At 43.0% G+C, this 23,945-nt stretch overlaps 1 protein-coding gene and 1 non-coding gene across 2 annotated transcripts in view; both read left to right on the top strand.

Moving 5' to 3' along the window:
• The first annotated feature begins 6,394 nt into the window (after positions 1-6,394).
• LOC145390809 (5S ribosomal RNA) lies at positions 6,395-6,513 on the top strand. Its single transcript, XR_013895722.1, has one exon. It is a non-coding gene; the product is annotated as a 5S ribosomal RNA (ribosomal RNA).
• A 4,675-nt stretch (positions 6,514-11,188) lies between these two features.
• Positions 11,189-23,945, top strand: part of LOC145390594 (gametogenetin-binding protein 2) — a 59,707-nt gene continuing 46,950 nt past the window's right edge. The window contains exons 1-2 of the mRNA XM_080265403.1: positions 11,189-11,400; positions 20,676-20,863. Of these exons, the coding sequence (XP_080121529.1) occupies positions 11,311-11,400; positions 20,676-20,863 (278 nt within the window). The 5' untranslated portion in view covers positions 11,189-11,310. The remainder of the gene's footprint in view (positions 11,401-20,675; positions 20,864-23,945) is intronic.

The raw sequence follows: 23,945 nt of genomic DNA, 5'->3' as shown, positions 1-23,945 counted from the left end.
TACTTGCCATCCAGTGTCCGTATTAATCCAGTGTCCTACGTATTAATCCTGTGTCCTACGTATTTATCCAGTGTCCTTATTTACAGTGTACTTATTTATCCATTGTCCTCCGTATTTTTCCAGTGTCCGTATTTAGTGTCCGTATTTATCCAGTGTCCAACGTATTATCCAGTGTCCTCTCTCTCTCTCTCTCTCTCTCTCTCCCTCTCTCTCTCCTTGCAAAACAACTTCCATTCCTTATTCCAACTTCCGTATTTATGGCCTAATGTCCTATTTTCGTGAATATTATTGGAAAATCATATATTGCGTCTTTTTTCTATTTTTCTTTAATTTGTAGACTTTATTTCATGTCGGCACGTCTCTGAGTTATTAAACACACACACACACACACACACACACACACACACACACACACACACACACACACACACACACACAGGGTTTGGATATACATGCATGCATACTTACGTACATACACAATAAATATAAAGAGCATGTGTATACTTCACAAGCATTTTCCTCCTGTGTGTGTGTGTGTGTGTGTGTGTGTGTGTGTATCTGTATCTATGTGTATGTATGTGTGTGTATGTGTATGTGTGAGTGTGTGTGTGTGTGTGTGTGTGTGTGTGTGTGTGTGAGAGAGAGAGAGAGAGAGAGAGAGAGAGAGAGAGAGAGAGAGAGAGAGAGAGAGAGAGAGACAGACAGACAGACAGGGAGAGTCATTCAAAGGGGTGTGTGTGTTTACTCCGTTTATTCAATTTATTTTTTCCTACTCTCTCTCTCTCTCTCTCTCTCTCTCTCTCTCTCTCTCTCTCTCTCTCTCTCACACACACACACACTCCTAACAAACGAATAATCTTTGCTCTCTCTCACACACACACACACACACACACACACACACACACACACACACACACACACACACACTCCTAACAAACGAATAATCTTTGCTCTCTCTCTCTCCTTCTCTCTCTCTCTCCCTCTCTCTCTCTCTCTCTCTCTCTCTCTCTCTCTCTCCTACACAACCCGTACTTAGTCCTAAACACACAACCAGTCTAAATCCGACTCAGATGAAAGTGAATGAACGGGTTTTGAGAGAGAGAGAGAGAGAGAGAGAGAGAGAGAGAGAGAGAGAGAGAGAGAGAGAGACAGACAGACAGACAGACAGACAGAGAGACAGACAGACAGACAGGTAGACAGACAGACAGACGGAGAAAGAGAGTGTGTTAGTAGGAGTAGCTGTAGTGGTAGTAGTTAGTAGTAGTAGTAGTCGTAACAGTAGTAGTAGTAGTAGTAGTAGAGAGAGTAATAGTAGTAGTAGCTATAGTAGTAGTAGTAGTAGTAGTAGTAGTAGTAGTAACAGTAGCAGCAGCAGTAGTAGTAGTAGTAGTAGTAACAGTAGTGAGAGAGTAATAGTAGCAGTAGCTATAGTAGTAGTAGTAGTAGTAGTAGTAGTAGTAGTAGTAGTAGCAGTAGCTATAGTAGTAGTAGTAGTAGTAGTAGCAGTAGTAGTAGTTGTAGTTGTTGTTGTTGTTGTTGTTATGTATTCACCTGTTTGTCTGTTTGTTTGTTTGTTTGTCCACACGGTATCTCCAAAAGTTCTTAATGAATTTCAATAAAATTTTGTGGAAGGGTGAGCCATGGGCCAAGGAAGAACTGATTACATTTTGGGCCGGATCCGGAACCTTTTTAATGGCAGTGATGGAGGTATGCGCTCTCTGTGTGCCTTCTGGTTGTTGCTGTTGTTGTTGATGTTCATGTTATTTTTGTTGATGATGTTGAAGGAAAGTAGTAGTAGTAGTAGTAGTAGTAGTAATAGTAGTAGTAGTAGTAGTAGTAGTAGTAGTAGTAGTAATAGTGGTAGTAGTAGTAGTAGTAGTAGGAGGAGGAGGAGGAGGAGTTGTAGTAGTAATAGTTGTAATATTATTATAGTAGTAGTAGTAGTAATAGTGGTAGTAATAGTTGTAATATTATTATAGTAGTATTTGTAGTAGTAAGAGTTGTAATGTTATTATAGTAGTAGTAGTAGCAGCAGTTGTAATATTATTATTATAGTAGTTGTAGTAGTAGTAGCAGTAATAGTTGTAATGTTATTATTATAGTAGTAGTAGTAGTAGTAGTAGTAGTAATACAGTAGCAGTAGTACTGTTAATAATAATAATAATAATAATAATAATAATAATAGTAGTAGTAGTGGTAGCAGTGGTAGTAATAATAATAATAATAATAATAATAATAATAATAATAGTAGTAGTAGTGGTAGCAGTGGTAGTAATAATAATAATAATAATAATAATAATAATAGTAGTAGTAGTGGTAGCAGTGGTAGTAATAATAATAATAATAATAATAATAATAATAATAATAATAGTAGTAGTGGTAGCAGTAGTAGTAATAATAATAATAATAATAAACCAGTCCTTTACTTACATATTTAGTTTTCCATAATTTAGTGATCATCTTCCATATTGTATCGTGTTGTCTTTCTCTTTAACTTTCGCTCATTTCGTCCATTTAGTGAACAATGTTATCTGGGGAGAGAGAGAGAGAGAGAGAGAGAGAGAGAGAGAGAGAGAGAGAATTATATTACGTTATATTAAGCTCAAGGCCGACCCTATTTCCATTCATTAATTTTTTTGTTTCTCTCTCTCTCTCTCTCTCTCTCTCTCTCTCTCTCTCTCTCTCTCTCTCTCTCTCTCTCTCTCATTTTCATAACATTATTATTATTATTATTATTATTATTATTATTATTATTACTATTATCATCATCATCATCGTCATCATCTGTGTGTGTGTGTGTGTGTGTGTGTGTGTGTGTGTGTGTGTTGCAACTTCTCTTCTTGCGAAAGGATTGCATGCATATAAAAGGTTAAAGAGAGAGAGAGAGAGAGAGAGAGAGAGAGAGAGAGAGAGAGAGAGAGAGAGGGAGAGAGAGAGAGAAAAAAAAAAAACTTTTGCAATTTCGTTTTTATTCCATCAACACGATTTTCAGCTTAGCTTGTAATCAGTCCCTCTCTCTCTCTCTCTCTCTCCTTTTTTTATTTATTTATTTTTTTTATTTAGAATCATTATTTACCATTCACTACAAGGCCCAACATCCTGGGGATGCTTTTTTTTTTTTTTTATTAATGGAAATTATTTCAGTTCGCAATTAAAAATTGATTTTCTCACGTAAATACCCGTTTTCTTTGATAATATTAGGGAGACGTGTTTATTCTCTCTCTCTCTCTCGTTCAGTCACGTGAGTGCCCCTGCCCTCCTCTCCACCACAATCCTGTAGAATATGCCAACAACCTAGTTGACAAATGGTCCACCCAATCTCAGCTGACATCCCTGCCTCCCCCCATCAAGGCTCGTCTCCCGGCTGCAGCGGAAACAGGCCAGCACGTACTGCAGAGGCTCGCTGCACTCCCTCTCCCCTCGATGACCACCCCATCACCGGTGAGGAGTTGCGCCTTGCAATGCACGGCAGCTGCCCCGGGTGATGACGGGATCACCTTCGCCACACTCAGACTCATCGCTCAAGTCCCTGGCAATCCCCTACTCTCACTGTTCCACCTGAGTCTTGTCGAAGGTAGTCTCCCTGCAGACTGGACCCGTAGCACCATCATCCCCATCCCTAAGCCTAATTCCTCTTATTTCCGTCCCATTTCCCTGACTTCCTTCATCTGCAAAGTCCTCGAGAGAATTCTTTTAGCAAGGCTCCGCAATCTTCTCCAAGACCGGCTCTCTCCCCATCTTTTTGGTTTCCTCCCAGGCCGAAGCACACAACATTGCCTTGCAGAATTACTCACTCACATCACATCCTCCTCCTGTACGGAATCCATTGACCTCAAAGCTGCATTTGACATCGCAAACCGTGACGTCATCCTTGACGAACTTGCCCACCTGGGTGTCTCTGGCCACCTGTTCTGCTGGCTGGAAAATTACCTGTCCCATCGTCACTCTCGGGTTCTGTTTTGTGGGGCGGGTAGTGATTTCCGACCCTTCAATCCTGGCACACCTCAGGGTAGGGTACTTAGCCCCTTTCTCTTCAATCATCTCATGACTAGACTCCTCCGTCTTTTAGGTCCTATCCCTGATTCCTCTCTGATCCTAACGTATGCTGATGATATCTGCATCCACTCCCCTTCTGTCACTCTTCAACGTCTCCTAGTTAAGTTGGACCAGGTTGCATATGCTTGTGGGTTGATTATCAACACTACCAAAACCATACTGTTTACACGATCCCTCACTCATAGGCTTGCTTGCACAACGACAACCCTCCTTGGCTCTTATCTTGATGTAGTGCAGGATTATACATATCTCGGAATTCCTCTTTCTTCCCTCTTTAACCCCTCCCAGTATGTCTCCACTATCTGCACCCGCCTTCACCGCAGACTTAAACTCCTTGGCACGCTCACTTGTGACTCGCATGGGGTCAGCATCCCCATTGCTCGATCATTTTACGTTATATATTCGCACCCTTTTTGATTATCATGCTATCCCGCTCTCCCTTGTACCCCCAGCACAGCTCCGACCACTTGAAATGGTACAAAATCGGTCGATGCGCCTCATTCTTCGCTGCCCCAGGTCTGCCAGAGCAGTTAACATGCTCTATGAACTCAGTCTGTGTCCCATCACTGATCGCATTCATATGCTTGGAGTCGGCTTTGCCACACAGTGTCTGACCACATCTCCGTCTCCTGCTTCATCCTTTTCCTCCCGACTGGTTGACATTTTCTCAGATTCCACTCGCCTAGATCGGATCCGGCATACTCACGTACCAGGCCTGGCATCCTTGCTAAAACGAATTCGTTCAGCATTCAACTGTCCTCTCCAGCTTTCTGGCTGTGATCCCGCCAGCATCCGTGCTGATCTTGTCACTCCCATCCCTATTGACCCTTTGCCCCCTACCTGGACACGTAGGACTCCTGCTGTGCACTACACACCTTCTGCCACTGCTTCTGACCGCTTACCCATCCCCTCATAGCTCTCCATCACTGAAACCCTTCACTCCGTAGCCCACACCTACCCTTCCCCTCCTGTTCACGTCTACACTGACGGTTCTGTCCTTGCTGACGGCCGGGCTGGAGCTGCTTGCATTGCCTTTACTAACTCTGCATCCCCCGTCTTCTCCACCTGCCACCGCCTTCTCAACTGGGCCAGCAGTACCCAGTGTGAACTATCTGCTATACGCTCTGCCCTTGACTTCCTTATCTCTCGTCACCTACCAGGTCTAATCATCAGCGATTCCCAAGCCGCCCTTGCCTTACTTCGCAACCCCCCTCCCGATGCCCCTCCCCTCTCTTCGCCTCTCTTTACTCTCCCCTTCATCAGACTCATGCTCTTGGTCTCAGGGTTTCTTTTATTTGGATCCCAGCCCATGTTGGTCACATCCGCCACGACCAGGCAGATCGCCTGGCCCGAGCTAGTGTCACCATCCAGCACTATGACACCCACCGTGGCGTGAGACACACATATGGCAGGCACCCCACCCACACCCGCCGCTGTGATGTGGCCGTCGCCTGCATTCGCCTGGGGTATTGCTCCCCAGGGGAAATCACAGGAGGACCGACCGCCAACGGGCCATGTAAACTCTGTCACAATCCAATGGATGAAGCATTAGCCCATCATATCGTTAACTGCCCAGTTATTGTCCCCTTCAGACAGGGGCGCACCCACGAATTTTCTAAGGGGGGGAGGCCCGTAGTGAGGTGAGGTCAGGTAATCCGCCACTTGAGCTGCTGGCTCATGTGTTACACTTTGTTTGTACTTGTCAGTTTTTCATGTTTTGCTGTTATTGAAATAAATATATATACATTTTTAAAGGACCAGAGAGCTAAAGGGGGGCCCGGGCCCGGTGCCCCCCCCCCCTGGGTGCGCCCTGGCGACTCTTGTTTTCTGCTTTGTGTACCTACTTCATCACACAGCTTGATGTAGACATTCTCACCCTTCACCTCGACTTCCTTTCATTGTAATGCTCTGGCACTAGGACAATGATCGGATATTTAGGTGTGTGTGTGTGTGTGTGTGTGTGTGTGTGTGTGTGTGTGTGTGTGTGTGTGTGTGTGTGTTGTCCACGCGCACGCGCACACATCAGGGGCATGTGCATGTATTGTCCTAGTGATGGGATTTTGAATCGAGGTAATTTTATAATGCATATCATGTTTTTTTTTCTCTCTCTATCTACCCACCTGTGTATGTGACTATGTATATGTATCTACTTAGGATGTATATGTATATATATGTCTCCCTGTCTATGTATATATGAATATATCATATATATGTGCATGTTGCATATGTATATGTATGCACGCCTGTACACATACCCATATCTTGATCCATACGTACCTACCCCGTAAATTCAGAATGTCTGTTGCTACATGTGCATGAATATATACATATATGTATAGGTCACGGCCATACCACGTTGAGTACACCGCTTCCCGTCCGATCAGCGAAGTTAAGCAACGTTGGGTCTGGTTAGTACTTGGATGGGTGACCGCCTGGGAACACCAGATGCTGTTGGCATCCCTACGTGTCAAGTGGGGTTGGTGGAGGATTAGTGCCCCTCCCTGTAAAACAATTAACTCTAAGCCATTGGCCACCCCGTCTGGGATACATGGCGTCTGGCAATGAATGAATGAATGGATATGTATAGGTATGTACGTATATGAATGTGTGCATATGTGCCTCTCTGCATATGTATGTACGTACGTGTGTATCTATGTACCACTTCACTCATCAAAACATGTAATGATAATTACTGTGCCAACTTTGTACCATGTATGTATCATTGTATGTCTTTGTTCATTATTGTGCTTGTAATGATAATTCCTTCTGTACCTTCTATGCCCTGTGATACCCATTTTGTTTTCCTCATGCACCCCTCCCTGCTTGGCCTGCAGGGACAGTGTTCCCCAGAGTGTTGGCGCTTGTACTGAATGGTAAAGAACCTAAATAATTTCTCTCTCTCTCTCTCTCTCTCATTTTCCCTTTCACTATACTTTCACTCTGTCTTGGCCTAAATTCGCTCTATATCAAACTTCAGTGCATTATAACAGGGACTGAACATGATGCTAGTCACGAAGAAGCACTGTTGGGTGTGTGATAGAGGCGTAGCATTTTTTACTTACTGATTTATTTATTTAGTCACAAACACATCACGTCAGCTGCAAAAGGAAGAAAATCTTGACCAGGTTAAGGTGAAAGGAATATAGCGCATCTCTCTGGACTGGATTTGTCTGGCCACACTACGGATGAATGCGGAGTGTGACGTAGTGTAGATTCCGCGTTCAGTAATAGACTCCGTGATGCATTTCCCCTTGCGTTTTAGTTTACATATTACGTCTTAACATTTGTGTGTTGTTTACATATTTTTGTACTTTATATACTTTGATAAATTGCAGTACCTTATGGATACTGATTGATTGAAATGTAAATTGTTATAAAGCAAGATACACTGATGATGATGATGATGATAGGCGTTTTTAGGTCGGTTTCCCGCCCTAAGAATGCCTAGGGTGCAGCTGGGTTCCCTTTCTAGACCGGTGCTTAGACACAGTATGAGAGGAACAGGGCATAAAAACACAGGCAACAACCTTACACGTATGTCATCAAATTCTCTGCTACAGAACGGGAAGACAATACACACGATATGCTGAACAAAGTTAATACACAGGCTGGAAGATGCGTTCCGTGTATCACGCAGGATACTAGATAGGCAGTGGGCTTAGTCTGGGTAAAGAAGCAATACACAGATTTCACAGTCCTTGTACGTGAGGCTCGTTTCACAGTGAGGAGGTAAAATATAGGTTTTTGCTGTGCACGGGGTAGTTCAAGAGTCCTTAATCTGACACCGACTCTATTCCTTGATTTACGATATATAGGTATACTGTCACTGGATTTACACAGGGTGGATAAGCACTGTCACAAAGTTATTATGATGACACGAGTTTTGCCTCTCGTTCTGCTCAAGGTGGATATGCATTGTCACGAGCGTCTTTTATCACGGCATTGGATTTCACTATTCACTTGCACTGCACAGTCTCCGCCTCTCACTTACTGTCTGTGGGAACTATGTATCTCAATCACTGGTCGGGCAAAGGGGAAGGGGGAATGCCTGGGGACTCACAGTGGTCGTCCTGGAGTAGGTGGAGTCCCTTCAGGAGTCCCTTCGTTCTGCGGCCACGGGACAACTCGCAGGGGCGTCGTCTCTCGTCGAGGGCTCGGGCTGGGCGTGGTGAAGGGCCCCTCAATGTCGGGGCTAGGAACTGGGGTCTGGCCCTCAGGGCTAGGGCCAAACAAGTTCTGGAGGCGCTCCCTTAGGCGCCTGGTGGAAGAAGGGCGTCGTCTTCGTCGGGGAGGGAGAGGTCTCTCCCCGGAGTCCTGGGGGCACCCTCAATGGCTGTCGACTGCGGTCTCCTTCCTGCTGTGCAGCCGTCAGGGTGGGGCTGCAGTGTCGTTCCCGGCAGGAGTCCGTCAGGTGGGGGTCTTCCTTGGGGGCTGACTGGATGGAGAATAACCCCAGGGATAACATCGGGCCTCTCCACCAGTCCTCGGGGTGGAAGTCCTCCTCCTGGAGGTTGCCTCTGTCTGGGTGGACAGAGAGGCGGCCTGCACTCCCGCCATCAGGCAGGGCTGATCACAGATCACCCTCACATTGCAGAGTCACAGGGGGCGAGGGGCTTTGGTGTCCCTCTCCGGCGCGGCTATTGGCCGTTGTCGAGTTCCCTTGGACAACAGATGAAGGGCGGTTACAGGGCGTTCACTGTCAGTGCGGCTACCAGCCATCACCGGGACCCGACTCCCTGATGGGACCACAGACAAAGCGCGGCTGTAGGCCGTCGCCGAAATCCTGTATGGAGGGAGACGTGTAGATGGTGAGCGGCTACAGACCGTCTCCTGCCTACTGGCACAGCTACAGGCCGTCACCAGTGTCGTGCCCTCTGAGGCAACTGCAGAAGGAGAGGGGGCATACCGTTCTCTCCCTACGTGCAGCTTCAGGCCATCACGGGTTCTGCAGGGGGTTTGAGCAGCACCTGTCGGAGCGGCTACAGGCCTTCCCCTCTTTTGGGGCATGGCTACAGGCTGTCGCCTTTATGTTGGAGTGGCTACAGGCCATCCCCTGTTTGTCGGAGCGGCTACAGGCTGTCTCCTGTTTTTAGAGCGGCTACAGGCATGTCTCTTGGTTTGCACAGCTACCGGCCGTCGCTGGGGTGCTGCATGGAGCTGATTTTTCAGCTCCACCCCGATTCTCATGAGTGCTAGCTCGGCCGAAAGGTACTGCACTCGGACTGGGGTGGTTGCGCCAGGCGCACTCCAAGGAATAGGGGGGCACGCCCCAGTGGGACTTATGTCCGTATTGCATGGACACTGTGCGTGCCATATACCCTTCCGTAGTCTCCTCCTGGGGGTGCAGTGGTACCCTGAGTTGCCATGGCCGGTATGTCAATAATTATGATGTAAGCTCTCAGTTTCTCCTCAAACTCTGTCGATGGTTAAGTTAACTATAGGCCTTACCTGTATAAAATCGGGTAAGTTGGAACTGGAGAAGTATAGTTGCGGAAGATGGTTCAAAGGCCGTTGTTATGTGCATCCCTGTACATTCTTAATTAGGGCTGTCTTTCTTACGATGTTTGTGTTGTTGTTGTTGTTGCTGTTATTATTATTATTATTATTATTATTATTATTATTATTAGATTATTATTATTATCATCATCATCATACTACTACTACTACTACTACTCCTATTACTACTACACTGCTACTACTACTGCTACTACTACTACTATTATTACTACTACTACTGCTACTACTACTTCTACTACTACTACTACTACTATTGTTTCCTCCTCATGTCCTATTTATATTCACATTCATCTATTTGCCTATCTATCGTTTTATGCATCTATCAGTAGACGCCTTAATTCCGGAGGAGGTAGCCATAAGTAAATCGCCTCCATGTCAGCCTGTCGCTATCAGGTTGCTTCCCTCCACTTCACACTACCCTCATTCACACACCTCTCCACCCTATCCCTTCAATCTCTCTCTCTCTCTCTCTCTCTCTCTCTCTCTCTCTCTTTCTGAAAATGATCCAAGTCGGGCCGAACTTGCATTATTTTTCACCTACACGCAGTTTCAGTATATGTATTTTCGTTTTTTTTTTTTAGACTGTTTTCTTTTGCTCATGGAATTTTCTCAGACTCATTCAGTATTTTGTTACTCCCCTGAACCGAAGAAAATCGTTTAATATCAGGGAAATATCAAAATAAACATGACTTCCTCTATATTTATGCCGCATTTTCGTAGTCATTTTTTTTTTTTTTTAATGCAAAGAAGAAGGAACCAAGGGCCAGGAGCCCGCAAACTGTTCCCTCCAATGAAAGATTAAAAAAAAAAAAACAAGATAACAGAGAGCCACATTCAAGATCCGTTCATTTCAAGACCGTTCATTTGACCGGTCATGACCATTCAAGAGTATATCTCCCCAGTTATGTCCCCAAAAACTGCTGGCTGTGACCGCTTGTGACCGTTCAAATGGTAACAGGAAAATGCGACTTTAGTGGCCGCTGATTGTGATTTGAAAAGGCCGCTGCTCCAGAAGGAAAAATAAATGTATTCTAAATTTGATTCTTTTACGCATCTTTCTTGATAAGAGATATTTGTCAATATAGTTAGCCAAGTTGTATTGATTATGTAACAGAAATAATAATTCGTTATCAGTTATCATCGAAAATTCAAATAAGCCTAAAAATCCCTTAATTCGATCCCTTTACAGAACTTCTCAATTTACGTCAATATTGTTTACTTTTGTATGAATTCTCAAAACTCATTTGCATATCAGCAGTTATTAGTATGATATGATATTTATGTATTGTTTATGAAATCACATTAATACTTTAATCAGCTGAAAATCCTTTAAACTGGATCCCAGCATGGAACCCACCACATCCCCACTGCGCATGCCCGCCCGGCATCAGGCGTTGTCCGATTGCATAATTTATATCACACCCATTACAGCATATCAAACTGGTAATATAGGTATTTTTCGAAGATATATTTAGTTAAGTTGAAATTTTTAAAGAGAATAATATTTAATTATGGCAAGAAAGTATCAGTTTGGGGATAATTAAAGTAAAAAAATTGATATATTTTGAGGAGGTCGAGCGGGGAATCGGACGCACCGGTTGCCATCAAACGAAACAGGAACTTTTAGGGAGACGAATTTCCTGTGAATTTGCGGCACAACTACGCAGGCGGGGGACCCAGGGGCGCCACGTTCCCACATACTGTTCCCTCCCTTCAGGCCCGAGGTGTGGAGGCGAGATGGCGAAGCTAGTGGCTGTACATGAGGAGGACGAGGAGATTAATTTAGGGAGGAGGCAACTTCCACTGTCAGTCTACGACACCAAAATCGTAAGTTTCTGGAAATTTTGGGATTTGGGGGGATTTTAGACCGTCGGTTCGGGTGCCAGAGGGGTGAAATGGGCAAGCTGAGTCTGAACCTACCTGAGATCCCTCCACTTTACCGCAAAATATTTATCCTTTAAAGTGGATTTTGCTTCCACATGTAACACGTCTATGTTTTGATTTTGATTTAGAAATTACCAGGCTTTGAAACTCACCAGTGGGGCTAATCAGGAAAAGGAATGTGTTTTAAATGCGTCTTTGGAATTTTAACACAGGATTACTATGCATTTTTTTTCGTCAGTAAATAATATCCTCAATAAACTTTAAATTTATGAAAGCCTCAGAAATAAATAAGCTTGAAAGGTTGTTGACACTTGGTTTATTAGGAATCGTGGAATTATAATTAACATGTAGCTGTGTAAGTGTAGCCAATGTTTAATTCTCACTACACTCAAACGTCATATAATGCCAGGGATTTTTTTTTTTTCTAGCTTTTACAACTTTTCATATGATGCTGTAAGTGGGTGGGTGGACATGCCATTAAGATAGTCAAGGTTATTGTTATTTTTTTTTATTTATTTTTGTCTAACCCCACCCATCTCTCCTAATACAAGAAAACTAACTATTGCCAGATGCCTCAATCCTTTAAGTTAAGGAGTGGCCACAAACAGATCACCTCCATGTCACCCTGTCCAGTGCCACTTCACTGCCTTGCTCCTGGCTTACACCCCCTTCTCTCATATACCTCTAATTAAACTTAATCTAGCCGTTTGAACTTATGAGAGTAATAAACATGAATTAAACAAACCTCACTGGAGATTATCAATAATTTATTTACTCCATGCTGATGATTTTAGTGATTTTTTTCCTAAATTTTTTAAAACTGGCTCCTATGCTCCTCATGGGGCAATGTAGGATTAGATGATGATTTTAGAAAAGCAGTAGCTTCAGTGTATGCAATAATTTTTTAAAAGATTAATTGCCACACAAAAAGTAATTCTCAGCTTAATAGGTGTATTTTCATGAGTTGATTAGGATGGGGAGGCCAAGGATGAGGTGGAGTGGAGAGATACTGTATATGAGAGGGGGGTTTGAGCTGGGGGGTGGGCAGTGAATTGGTGGGAGACAGGCTGACATGGAGGTGATTTGATTGTGGCCACCCCTTATGGGATTAAGGCTTCTGGCAATAGATAGATAGATAGATAAGGGATTAGAAGTTTTGGCCTAATTGGTATTGGGTCTTTCAAGGTTAGGTTGAGTGGCAATACAAGGTGGTTAAAATTGGGTGGGGGGAGGGTCAGGAGAGTCTTAAAGGTTAGGGTGGGTTGATGTGTCCTGGTGGTGAATGTAAACACACTGCTGTAGGCGTCAAAGGCGAACATGTTGATAATAGCCTAACCTCCGAACTGTAATCTCTCTATCTCTCTTGTGGAACTGGGCCATTTCTCTACCCTGAATAATGAGTTGTTGGTTATAAGTAGGAATGAGTCTCCTTGGTTACTACTCTCTCTCTCTCTCTCTCTCTCTCTATCTCTCTTGTGGAACTGGGCCATTTCTCTACCCTGAATAATGAGTTGTTGGTTATAAATAGGAATGAGTCTCCTTGGTTATTAGTCCAATCAGTCCTCCTGTCTAATGACACATGGCCATCAACCAACCTCAGAGCGGTTAGGGATCTCCATCGGATAAAAACAGACTGACTATAGCTGAAGTGAAGGTGTGATTGTCCAGAGGCATAGTGACATCACTGGGGTTACCGACAGATTGGCTTAGGTAATTTTAAAGTTTAGTTTTAGGTATGACACAACCCAAATCAAACTGGATTAACCCAGCTGTGAATGCCTTATGCGTCAGTCCTAACCTTAGTACTGCATCATTTGGCCCTAGCCATGGACAAGGAGGACTAAATTTGCAGTTTGGAGCAGGGAGGGTTAATGTGATGGCCTTTTTAAAAATTAATTTGATGCATCTTGCTTAGTGTACTGAAATGAACTTTTCTAATGTACTCTGCCTACCTAACCTACCTCATTTTATGAAGATGTGTGACTGAATCTGCAGAAAACAAAAAAGGTGTGTGGCTTTTACAAGTATGATTTGGTTTGTGTAATATGCATGAATAAGGCTGTGCAACTCAGTGACCTTCAATTCATAGGTGGCTGCAGAACTTTACTCGGAAATTTGGACAGTTTTCAGTGCTACATAAACATATTTTATAGAGCTTGTGCTGTGAAATATATTGTCATCTCTTCCTCCTGAATGTTCTCAAACAGGAACTTAACGTTAAAATGCGATGCAAGTCATGAAGAAGTGCTGTGAAAAGGATGCAGGGGCATACAATTGTTTTGTTTTGCCATAGATGTACTGTACAGGAAACAGGCTGCAAAATGGCGAAAATCTCTGCCATATTAAAGTGAATGATCTATAGATGCACTTAGGATCAGGTGATTGACCCACCCAGATTACATTGTTAGGTGAGGGTAGTCACTGCAAACTAAAACAAGTACTGGTAGCTTTTGATAGAAACGGTGGTGAAAATTACGATAACTCCTACTCATATACATACAGTAATACTGTACAATATTGTACCACTTTTGCATATTTTCCTCAATACATTATAACCTGATTATCAAAGCATTACATTCAGAAAGTTGCAGGCATGCATATTGTTGAAGTTAATAATTATAAGCATCATTTTTACACACAAACCAAGCATAATTGGTCCTTACCTAACCCTGAAAGCAACATTTGCAAGTTGTAGCCTGGGAGGCATATTAGTTAAAGCCTTAGAATTCTCCTGAATGAATTGTAGTGCCAGTACACTGTGTAGATGTAATCCATGTCATATCGTAATCTTTCCAATATCAGTGAATGGAGACTCCTGTACTTTGTTGATAGTGACTTTCAAAATCAAATGAATCATGCTACCATTGCCAGACTGTCTATCTATTGTCAGACGCCATAATCCCGTAAGGGGTGGCCATTTGACTTAGAGTTATTTGTTTTACGGGGAGAGGCACTAACCCTCCACCAGCCCGCTTGTTGACACATAGGGGAGCATGTATGGTTTGGTTATATGGTTACCACCCAGCATTGTAAATGGCTTCTTGGCCTACAGGAAACCATTTGGCTTGTCACTCAATGTAAAACCACCTGTAAAGGAAAGAAAAGCAATAAGAAGTGACAGGAAAGATGGGAGAAATAGGAGGAGAGGAGGGCAGACACAGAAAAAGAATGATAAAGGCTAAGGAAGAAGTAGGCAGGACTACATCAAGTGAGTGGATGATGGTTCGCCACCACCTACCACTATCATACTACCAACTGGCGGTAAAACTTTGGCTTCATCAAAAATTTGCTGGTTTTGTGAACGTGCAATTTGACTGTATTAATTTTTTATTGTGGACTTAAATGCAAAAAAATATAGCAGAGAAGATTGTCATAAAAGTGTATTTAACTTCTTCATTCCAGTCACAGATTTTTTATTAAAGGGTTCTTTTGTAAATAGTACTCCACTTGCAACATGCGGCAGTATTTAGTGTGCTGTGGGAATGGCTCAGTTTGCTGGAGTAGGCATGGTTGTGGCATTTGGAGTAGGAAATGATAAATGTTGGTGGGTAGATACTGAGAAATTGCTTGGAGGAGTGGAAGTGGAATTGTATGTGGGCCATCATGTCTATACTCAAGCTGCTTCTAGATAGTTTAACCCATCTTATGGCAGATGTCCTGTAGTGAAGGGGTTAATGGAAGCTATGTTTAACCCCCCAAGCTTGAAACGTTTCTCCCAAGGTAACAAAATCATCTGAAGGTAGCAAGAATTAAAAAAAGAGAAAAGAAATCTGTTTGTAGGGGTTAATATCACAGGGGAGAGGACTTGCCTTATACATTACGTTAAACCCGAACTTAATATGACCTGTATATATTCAAGAAGTAAAGCCCTTCAGCTGAGGGGTATTTTAAAATTTTATCCTGGCTTTCTCTACGGTTGTTAAACTTAGACGAACTTTCAGAAATGTAGGAGTTAGAATTAGCCTTCATCAATTGCCTCACTGGTTGACATCCCTCCCCAAAACTGAATAAAATCATCTGGTGGTGGCAAGAATCAAATGAAGAACCACAGTTGCCATGTTGAAGGCTGTAGGGACTTGTAAGGATGAACGAGTTGCTTTGCCATGTTAGTACTTTGCAGAGGCCTCAGGTGTGGATTGTAAGAAATAATTACAGTGGTCTCTTGCATCAGGTGTGAATTATGAGGGATTTATGTAGGGATGAATGCCCCCTCCCCTCTCTCTCTCTCTCTCTCTCTCTCTCTCTATCATTATGGTTATATTTATCATTGCCATTCTGTTTTGTATACGTTGTTGTAATAATTTGTGATAAGGAGGGTTAAGTATTCTAATGTGTACCAGTCAGTTTTTATTTATTGTTATTACAGTATTATTATTTTTTATTATGTCAAGGCCAGGTACAGTACTTAGATATTGCCATTATTGTCAAATTTTCCTTGAATACTCAGGTGCATAGCTTTTGTCATCATCATCAGTGGGCGTCAGATATTCTTTACAACATATCCAGAGATTTGGTGTACATTTCTGACTCTTCTACATCTACAGTGATTGATTGTTTCAGAAAGCCATTCCTGGCAGCTTCCTTAATAAGTCATTATACTATTCATCTATTGCCAGACGCCTTAATCCCTTGTACAGGATGGCAACAAACAAATCACCTCCACGTCACCCTGTCCCCCCGCATATCACTGCCCTGCTCTCAGTTCACACCCCCTCTCTCATATACCTCTCCACTCCATCCCTCCATCTCATCCTTGGCCTTCCCCTCTCTCTCCCCCCCTCTCCACCTCACTCACATATACTCTCCTCATCAGTCTCTCACTCTCTATCCTTTCCGAATGGCCAAACCACCTCAGTGTGTTTCTTCTAACGCTTCCTATCACATCCACATCGACACCACAATGCTCCTTCACACCCTCATTTGTCAGTCTCTCTCTCCATGTGACTCCACAGGCTACTCTCAAATAACTCATTTCCATTCCTCTCACTCTTGACTTGTGTCCCTCCAACAACGTCCAATCTTCACTTCCATACGTTAGAGTTGGTATAACAATACTGTCATGTTGTAACTTTTTGACTTCCATGCTCACTTCCCTGTTTATTATCACTGCCTTCAAGGAACTAGCAACCTTTCTTCCTTGTTGTACCCTTCCAAGCACTTCACCCTCCAAACCTCCATCCTTACTCATCACACTACCCAAGTACTTAAATGTACTCACATTTCTCATTTCCTCATCATCAAACCTCACTGTACATTCACTGACTTCACCTCTCTCGAAGACCATAACTTTACCTTTCCCTGCATTCACCTTTAGATTCCGATTCTTACACACTCTCCCAGGCTCATCCACCAAGCCTTTCAGCTCCCCTTCATCTTCACTTAACAACACAGTATCATCTGCAAACAACAGTACATGGAGTTTCCAAACACTACCCTCTCTCACCAGGACCTCTCCAACATCCACTACCCTACCTTGTACCACTTTTATTATCCCATCCATGTACAGATTGAACAACCATGGAGGCATGACACATCCCTATTTCAACTCAACCTTCAAATAGAAAAACTCACTTAGTTCACTAACCCCACACACTGCAGCCTTAGCACCCTCATACATACTCTTCATAGCATTCAACAACTTCCCATCCACTTCATATATATTCTTAATACATTCCACAATCCTTGTCTATCCACCCTGTCATATGCTTTTTCCAAATCCATGAAGGCTGCATACAGCTTCTTTCCCTTCTCTAGAAACTTTTCCACTAAAGATCTAAGAATGAATATCTGATCTACACAACCTCTTCCCTTCCTAAACCCTCCCTGTTCTTGTCCAACTAATTCCTCTGTTAATTCCCTAACTCTGTCAATAAGTATCCTACCATACACTTTTCCTATTATACTAAGAAGACAAATGCCCCTGTGATTACCACACACTTCTTTTTCCACTTTTCCCTTGTACAAGGGAAGCATTATACCTGGCTTCCAGTCTTCTGGGACTCTACCTTCCTCCCAGGCCAATCTGCACATCTTCCACATCCATTCTGCTACTATCTCTCCCCTATGCTTCAGCATTTCACCACACACTCCATTCCTGGAGCTTTCCCCATATTGACTTTCTTCATTGCTTCCACAACTTCTGTCCTACTGATTTCTTCCTGTCTTCTCACCACCCTCCTTCTCCCAGCCATTCCCCAGCCACTTATACTTGCATTACTTTCATTCTCTATATTCAACAATCATTAAAGTGTTCTCTCCATCTGCTCCTTTTTTCTCCTTTCTCAACTAGTAATCTACCATTTTCATCTTTCACTCCCCTACTAACTTCATTGCCACCCCGTCTGACTCTCTTTACCTCTTTCCAGAACATTTCTTTACCTTCCCTCCACTTGACACTCAAATTCCTTCCAAATTCCTCATCCACTCTCTTCTTACTCTCTCTTACTAATCTTTTCATCTCTCTTCCTTTCTACACATAACTTTCTCTGCCATCTCTCAACTTCTTCCACGCCCCTATTTCTCATCCATTCATTATATGCTTTCTTCTTTTGTGCCAGAGCCTGTCTCACCTCTTCATTCCACCATGCTGTTCCTTGCACCCCCTTTTGTCTTCTCTTCACCCCACACACCACCTCACATGCTGCACATATTTCTTCTATGAATATCTTGCACACACCTTCCACGTCCCTCATCTGCTCCAGTTCATATTTACGCAATCGTTCCTCCACTTCTCTCTTATATTCTGCCATTTTCTCATCCTCTTGTCACCTTTCTGCTCTCATTGCATATACTCCTTCCTCCCATCCTTCTCTTCTTCTATTTCTCCATTTTACTTGGACCTTGATTCTGGCCACCACCAAGTGGTGGTCCAAAAGTCCACTCCCCCAACCTCTATAAGCTCTTGCATCCATTACACATCTTCGCATCCTTTTATCCACACACACATAATCAATCATTGCCTTCCTTTCATTCAGTTCACCACCCACCCTTCTCATCACTCGCCATGTATACCTGTGGATCATTTTATGTCTGAAGAGGGTATTGGCTATCACCAACCCCCTCCTGGCACAAATGTCCACTAAAATGCTGCCATTCTCATCTGTCTCAGTAGGCACACCCCACTCACCAACTACTCCATCCACCTTCACATTCCCTACTTTACCATTCGTATCACCAGTCAAGATGTATAATGGTAGAACAGTGTTGTAAATCTCTGCAGCCTCCTTAGTCAGTCATTGTACTGGATGTATAATACCAGAACTGTGCTGTAAATCTCTTCCCTAAAAAATTGATGAAAATTATAATAAGATGTAGTGTTGGTGGCTTGCTTAAATTACTCAAACTTTTTAAAACTGGAAGGGGATGTATATCATTTTGTTCATTCAGTTTGTTTATAACTGTTCCAGCATGCATGTATCCATTGGGCTTTGGTCACTTATGGCAGCTCCCTACACTGCTCGATCTTATGCAGCCTGTCCGTTCAGCCCATTCTTCCTGAGGTCACACTGTGACAATGATTTTTTGGTCTACCTCTCACATCCCAACCATCACTGTTCACACATTTCACTCTCAGCATCGAAGTGTTGTCCCCCATCCTCTCCGCATGTCCAAACTTTCACAGTCTACCCCTTCGTTAATCCTTTTAAGTACTAACATGCTCTCTTAAGCTGAATAAATCTGATGGTAACGGGAATAAAATAAAGGAGCACATTATTGGACATGAGGTAGTATTCCAGCTGGCACTAAAGATTTCATTACACATCATCTTTATCAATTTATTTTCCATATCACACCTCAGTACCCTCTTATTTGTACAATAGTTGATGCAGACTACTCTCTCTCCACTTTATTCATTTGTTTTTCCTTCCTCTGTTCTGTTATTTAAAAAAATAAATAACTAGAGGTAAAATGGCCATCCCTCCATCTTGAATGTTGAGCCATAAGAAGAGAGCAGAATATGTTGCTAAGCATAAAGGAAGTGCTTGGGAATGGGTGCGGAATCATAATATTGTCCTATTCTGCCTCTGTGCTGTAGTAAATGAGCTGCAAAAGGACAAGATTTTCAGTTAATGAAAATGAACTACATCTTGATAGTGAAATTATGTAAATAACATAAAAAACAGTGGTAAAGTGTGATACAATGATTAATTACTTAGGAGAAGGTGCGATAGAGCCCCTTAATTCACCTAGACTGCAGCCTTGGAAGGGGTTAATGTGTCATATGGTGGTACGCACTGGTGAGGAAGAGGCGCTGGAAGCTCCTAAAACCAGAATATAGCATCAAGACAAATTTAATCCTTAATTAGTCTGATTGGCTATAGTCCCTTTATTTTGGTCCAGATTTTTGTCTTTTTGCAGCTTATATAAGTCAGTAGCAGAATAAGACAATACTATGACCCTATATCCATTCCTCAGCACTTTGTGAATAGCAGATATTTTAGTGTTAATCTCTTGCTACATCTCAGTATTCAAGATGGAGAGATGGCAGTTTTAGGCTAAGTCAGAGTAAAAAGGGTATAGTGTTGTTGTGACCCCTGGCTCCTGCAGAACTGAATCCAGCAAAAAAACAACCACTTCTGCAGGGCATTCCTAGAAGTACCTATTTTGGAGAGGTTATGTTCAAGGAAAAAGTGAAGTAGTGGGGTTCTCAGAAGTAGGTTATGAACTTATTGCTTCCACATAGCACTGCCCTCTACCATGAGTCTGCTTTGTCTCCATCTCACATCACCGTCATTCATATGCAGTACTGTACACCTCATCCTTGGTCTCCATCTCCCCCACCTTGTTACTCACACACACACTCCCAGCCATCATCTCAGTCTCGTTTGTTCCACATGTCCACATTATCTCAGTACTTATAATTCTTTCCAGCAGATTCACATTAGCACCGCAATGATCCTCTCCGATATCTCTTTATCATTCTTCTCACTCGTGACTTGTGTCCTTCTAGCAGAATTTAAGCTTTACTTTCATACCATAGTGTGAGGATTGTAGTATTGTACAGCACTGTTATGGAATAGCTTCTGTGCTTTATATTAACCTTTGTGTCTTGTCACTGTCCTCATAATACCTGTAACTCTCCTTCCCTGCTCTACCATGTCTTACCAGTACACTTCATTCTTTAAACTCCCATCCTTGCTCATCACACTGCCTTAACCATTTTTTTCCTGATGACAACACATCTAAGATTAATGCTATATAAACCGTCATTTTTGCAGATGACGATGCAACTGGGAGAGTCATGTTCCGGGTGTGACTTCAATGGAAAGCGTCGTAGTGATGACTCGTTTACGCGACAGTACAGTGCTCTCAGCAAGGGGGAGGTGGCTGCCGCACTGGTTGTGCCATCCAAGGTGTTGTTCACCAGATTAGCACAGACCGTGGCATGCGTTGGATGTCGTAGAAGGTTAGTGTGTTCGTGCTGTGCTTAGTAGACATAGGGTTAGATTGGGAAGGGGATGTACAGATCACATATTAACACAGAGGACTTTAGTTGAGGAGTACATTGCAAAGAATAAGAAGCTGTATGTTGCATTTCTGGACTTGGAGAAGGCGTATGACAGGGTGGATTGGGATGGATAATGGAGTGTGTTAGGTGTATATTGTGTAAGAGGGAGTTTGTTTATGGCAGCAGAACCCTTTTATGAGGGTAGTACAGCATGTGTCAAGGCAGGGAAGCAGCTTAGTAATCCTTTGTATAGAGGTTGAGAGAACCTTTTGTGAAAGTGTTTGACAGTAAGACCTCACTATAATGGACTAATTGGGGCCCAAGCCACTCCGAAAAATTCGAAATTCCGATAAAATCAACATCCGGACTTCCCCTGCTAACTCGGACTTTTTCTGATGTATCGAACATTAGTCCAAATAGCATGAATGGTTTTTAAACTGTTTTGACTATCATTGCGGTGCTGTACTGTGTTATAACTTCACTACATTAATCAGATAATATAATATATATAATAATACTGTACTGTACACTGACAATCATCTTTTATTTGCCTTATTGTGGTGAACATAGCTGAAGTGGTCAGGCAGTCCGGACTGCTTATGGCTTTATCAGACTTTTTCCGATATATAGGAATTTAGTCCGGTAGCTCCTTGATTCCGATAAAAGCAAATTCCAGTCTATTGAAGTCCGTTATATCGAGGTTTTACTGTACTGTCAACACTGTTAGAGTGAAACTTTGGCAGTGAGTGGCAGAGAGTTGTCTAAGTTATAAGTTGTAGAAATGACCTTTCTTAGATGCAGGCATGGGGTGGATGGAGGGTTTAAGTAATAGTGAAATTTATGGGCATTATAGAAGGAAAAAAATATGCAGTAGGAGTGCGATGTGGAATTGGTGAGTGGATAAAGGGGATGTGTTGATGGTATGGACACTTAGAGAATGCACATATGAGGTCTGTTCAGAAAGTGTCTGACCTTAGGGTTTAAAAAAAATATAAGTAGATAACATGTTGAGCTGGGACACCAATCTCCCTCAAAGTAAGCCCCTTGTGACTTGACACATGTAGCCCAGCGTTCTCTCCACTGTCTGAATCATTTTTCATAGTTGGTTTTCGATATCTCCTGCAGGTGCATCGTCACATTCATCATGATCTCATCTCTTGGATGAATGTTGCTCAAGATATGTTGGAGTGTGCAAATCGCAGTCCAGACTTTCTGAAGACTTATCGCTGAAGATGGGACTTATGTGTACGGGTACAACCCAGAAAGCAAAGCACAGTCGTCCCAGTGGAAGCATGTGGGGTCGCCTCAGCCTAAAAAAGGCACAACAGGTTTGCAGCAAGGTGAAATGCACTCGCATGTTGATTGTTTTTTTTTTCGAGTACCGTGGTGTCATGCATCACGAATACGCACCAGAAGGTCATGTTACTGGGATATTTGAACATTATCCATCTCCTTTGTGACACAGTTCGGTGGAAGAGACTAGACCTTTGGAAAGTGGGAAGTTGGAAGCTGCACCATAACAATACCCCTTCCCATTCTTCTCAACTGATTGAGGATTTTTTGGCCAAGCACAACATCCCGCAGGTCTGGCAGGCTCTCTACTCACCAGACATGGCTCCGTGCAACTTTTGGTTTTCTCCAAACTCATTACTCCACTGAAGTGTTCCCAGTTTGAGATGAGAGAAGAGATCATGACGAATGTGATGAAGCCCCTGCAGGAGATAACGGAAACCAACTTTGAAAAATGTTTCAGGCAGTGGAAGGAACACTGGGCTATGTGTATCAAGTCAGAAAGGGCCTACTTTGAGGGGGATTGGTGTCTTAACTCAAGAGGTTATCTATTTATTGCTTTAAGAGCCCAGCGCCTGATACTTTCTGAATAGACCTCGTAGACTGGGTGCCAAAGTGAGATTTAGGACACTTGTTGGAGGCAGACTTCATTTAGTTTGGAAAAACATAAATGAACAACCTGTTGATGAAAGAGTAAGAAGAGGAAGTGTTTGAGAGAGTGAGGGGTGTGTGTGAGGGTTAGGTAGTCTGGAGGCATTTGTCATGGCCATCTGTTTGGGGGTTTCCAGGAGGGAGCAAGGTGTCAGAGATGATGAATAAAAAGGAGGTTAGAGTTGTTGAGAAAGGGGTGGGGTTGATGATTACCTCCAGTACGATGATTCTCCTCCCCATCTGGGTGCTTTTATCCAGCCTAGGATAGAAATTTACATTAGAAAGGTTAGATATAGCTAGCCTACATTTACTCTACACTGTATCATCATTATCCAGACCTCTTTCTCCCACGTAAGGATGGGTTGAGGTAGGATCCAGAGAGAGAGAGAGAAAAAAAACTGATAGGAGGAGGAACTAACTAGTTGAATGGGCCACACTCAGTCACTGAACCATTCAAGCCCCCAGAATTCTGACTACACCTCATCAACACAACATAAACATCTACACTTACATGCTTTGTACCACCTAGCTCTATTTGCTAATTTCCATTGAAATATGATGCCATATACTGCTACTGCTATCAGTACTTTCGCTGATTTTGTATTTTAAAGATGATTATGTCTGCAGAGCATGGACAGACACAGATAATAATACAAAAGAACATTGACAGCAGGTTGGTAGTGGGATACTGTATGTGGCTGGGTATTGGCATGATGTTGCCTGTTATATGGCAGGAAATTTAGTACTTGGAGTGTTGTTCAAAACTGTCATTAGTTCTGTGAAGATTTGTATGTGTCGGGGAGAGCCTTTAGTGAGTGTGTGAATGCACTGATCTTTCTGGTGAGTCTCTTGAGTGTGTTGAGGAGTTTTGTTATTTGGGGGACATGTGTGCTGGAAGTGGAGCTGTAGCGTGGGTGCGTAGTGGTTGGAGGAAGTTTGGGAAACTTGCCTCTCCTGACAGTGAGAGGGCTCTACCTCCTTGCTGGGGGATCCTTGTGTGCGGCATGTTTAGGAGTGTAATGCTGTTTGGTAGAGAGTTGGCCTGCAGTCCTGACAAACCCGGGTTCAAATCCCGCTGAGGCAGGGAACAGTTTAAGGA

The sequence above is a fragment of the Coenobita brevimanus genome, chromosome 15, assembly GCF_032717465.1.
Source record: "Coenobita brevimanus isolate Jiangsu-jjx chromosome 15, ASM3271746v2, whole genome shotgun sequence".
Classification (NCBI taxonomy): domain Eukaryota; kingdom Metazoa; phylum Arthropoda; class Malacostraca; order Decapoda; family Coenobitidae; genus Coenobita; species Coenobita brevimanus.
The sequence above is the reverse complement of the archived record's forward strand: the minus strand, read 5'-3'. Positions and strand labels throughout refer to the sequence as shown.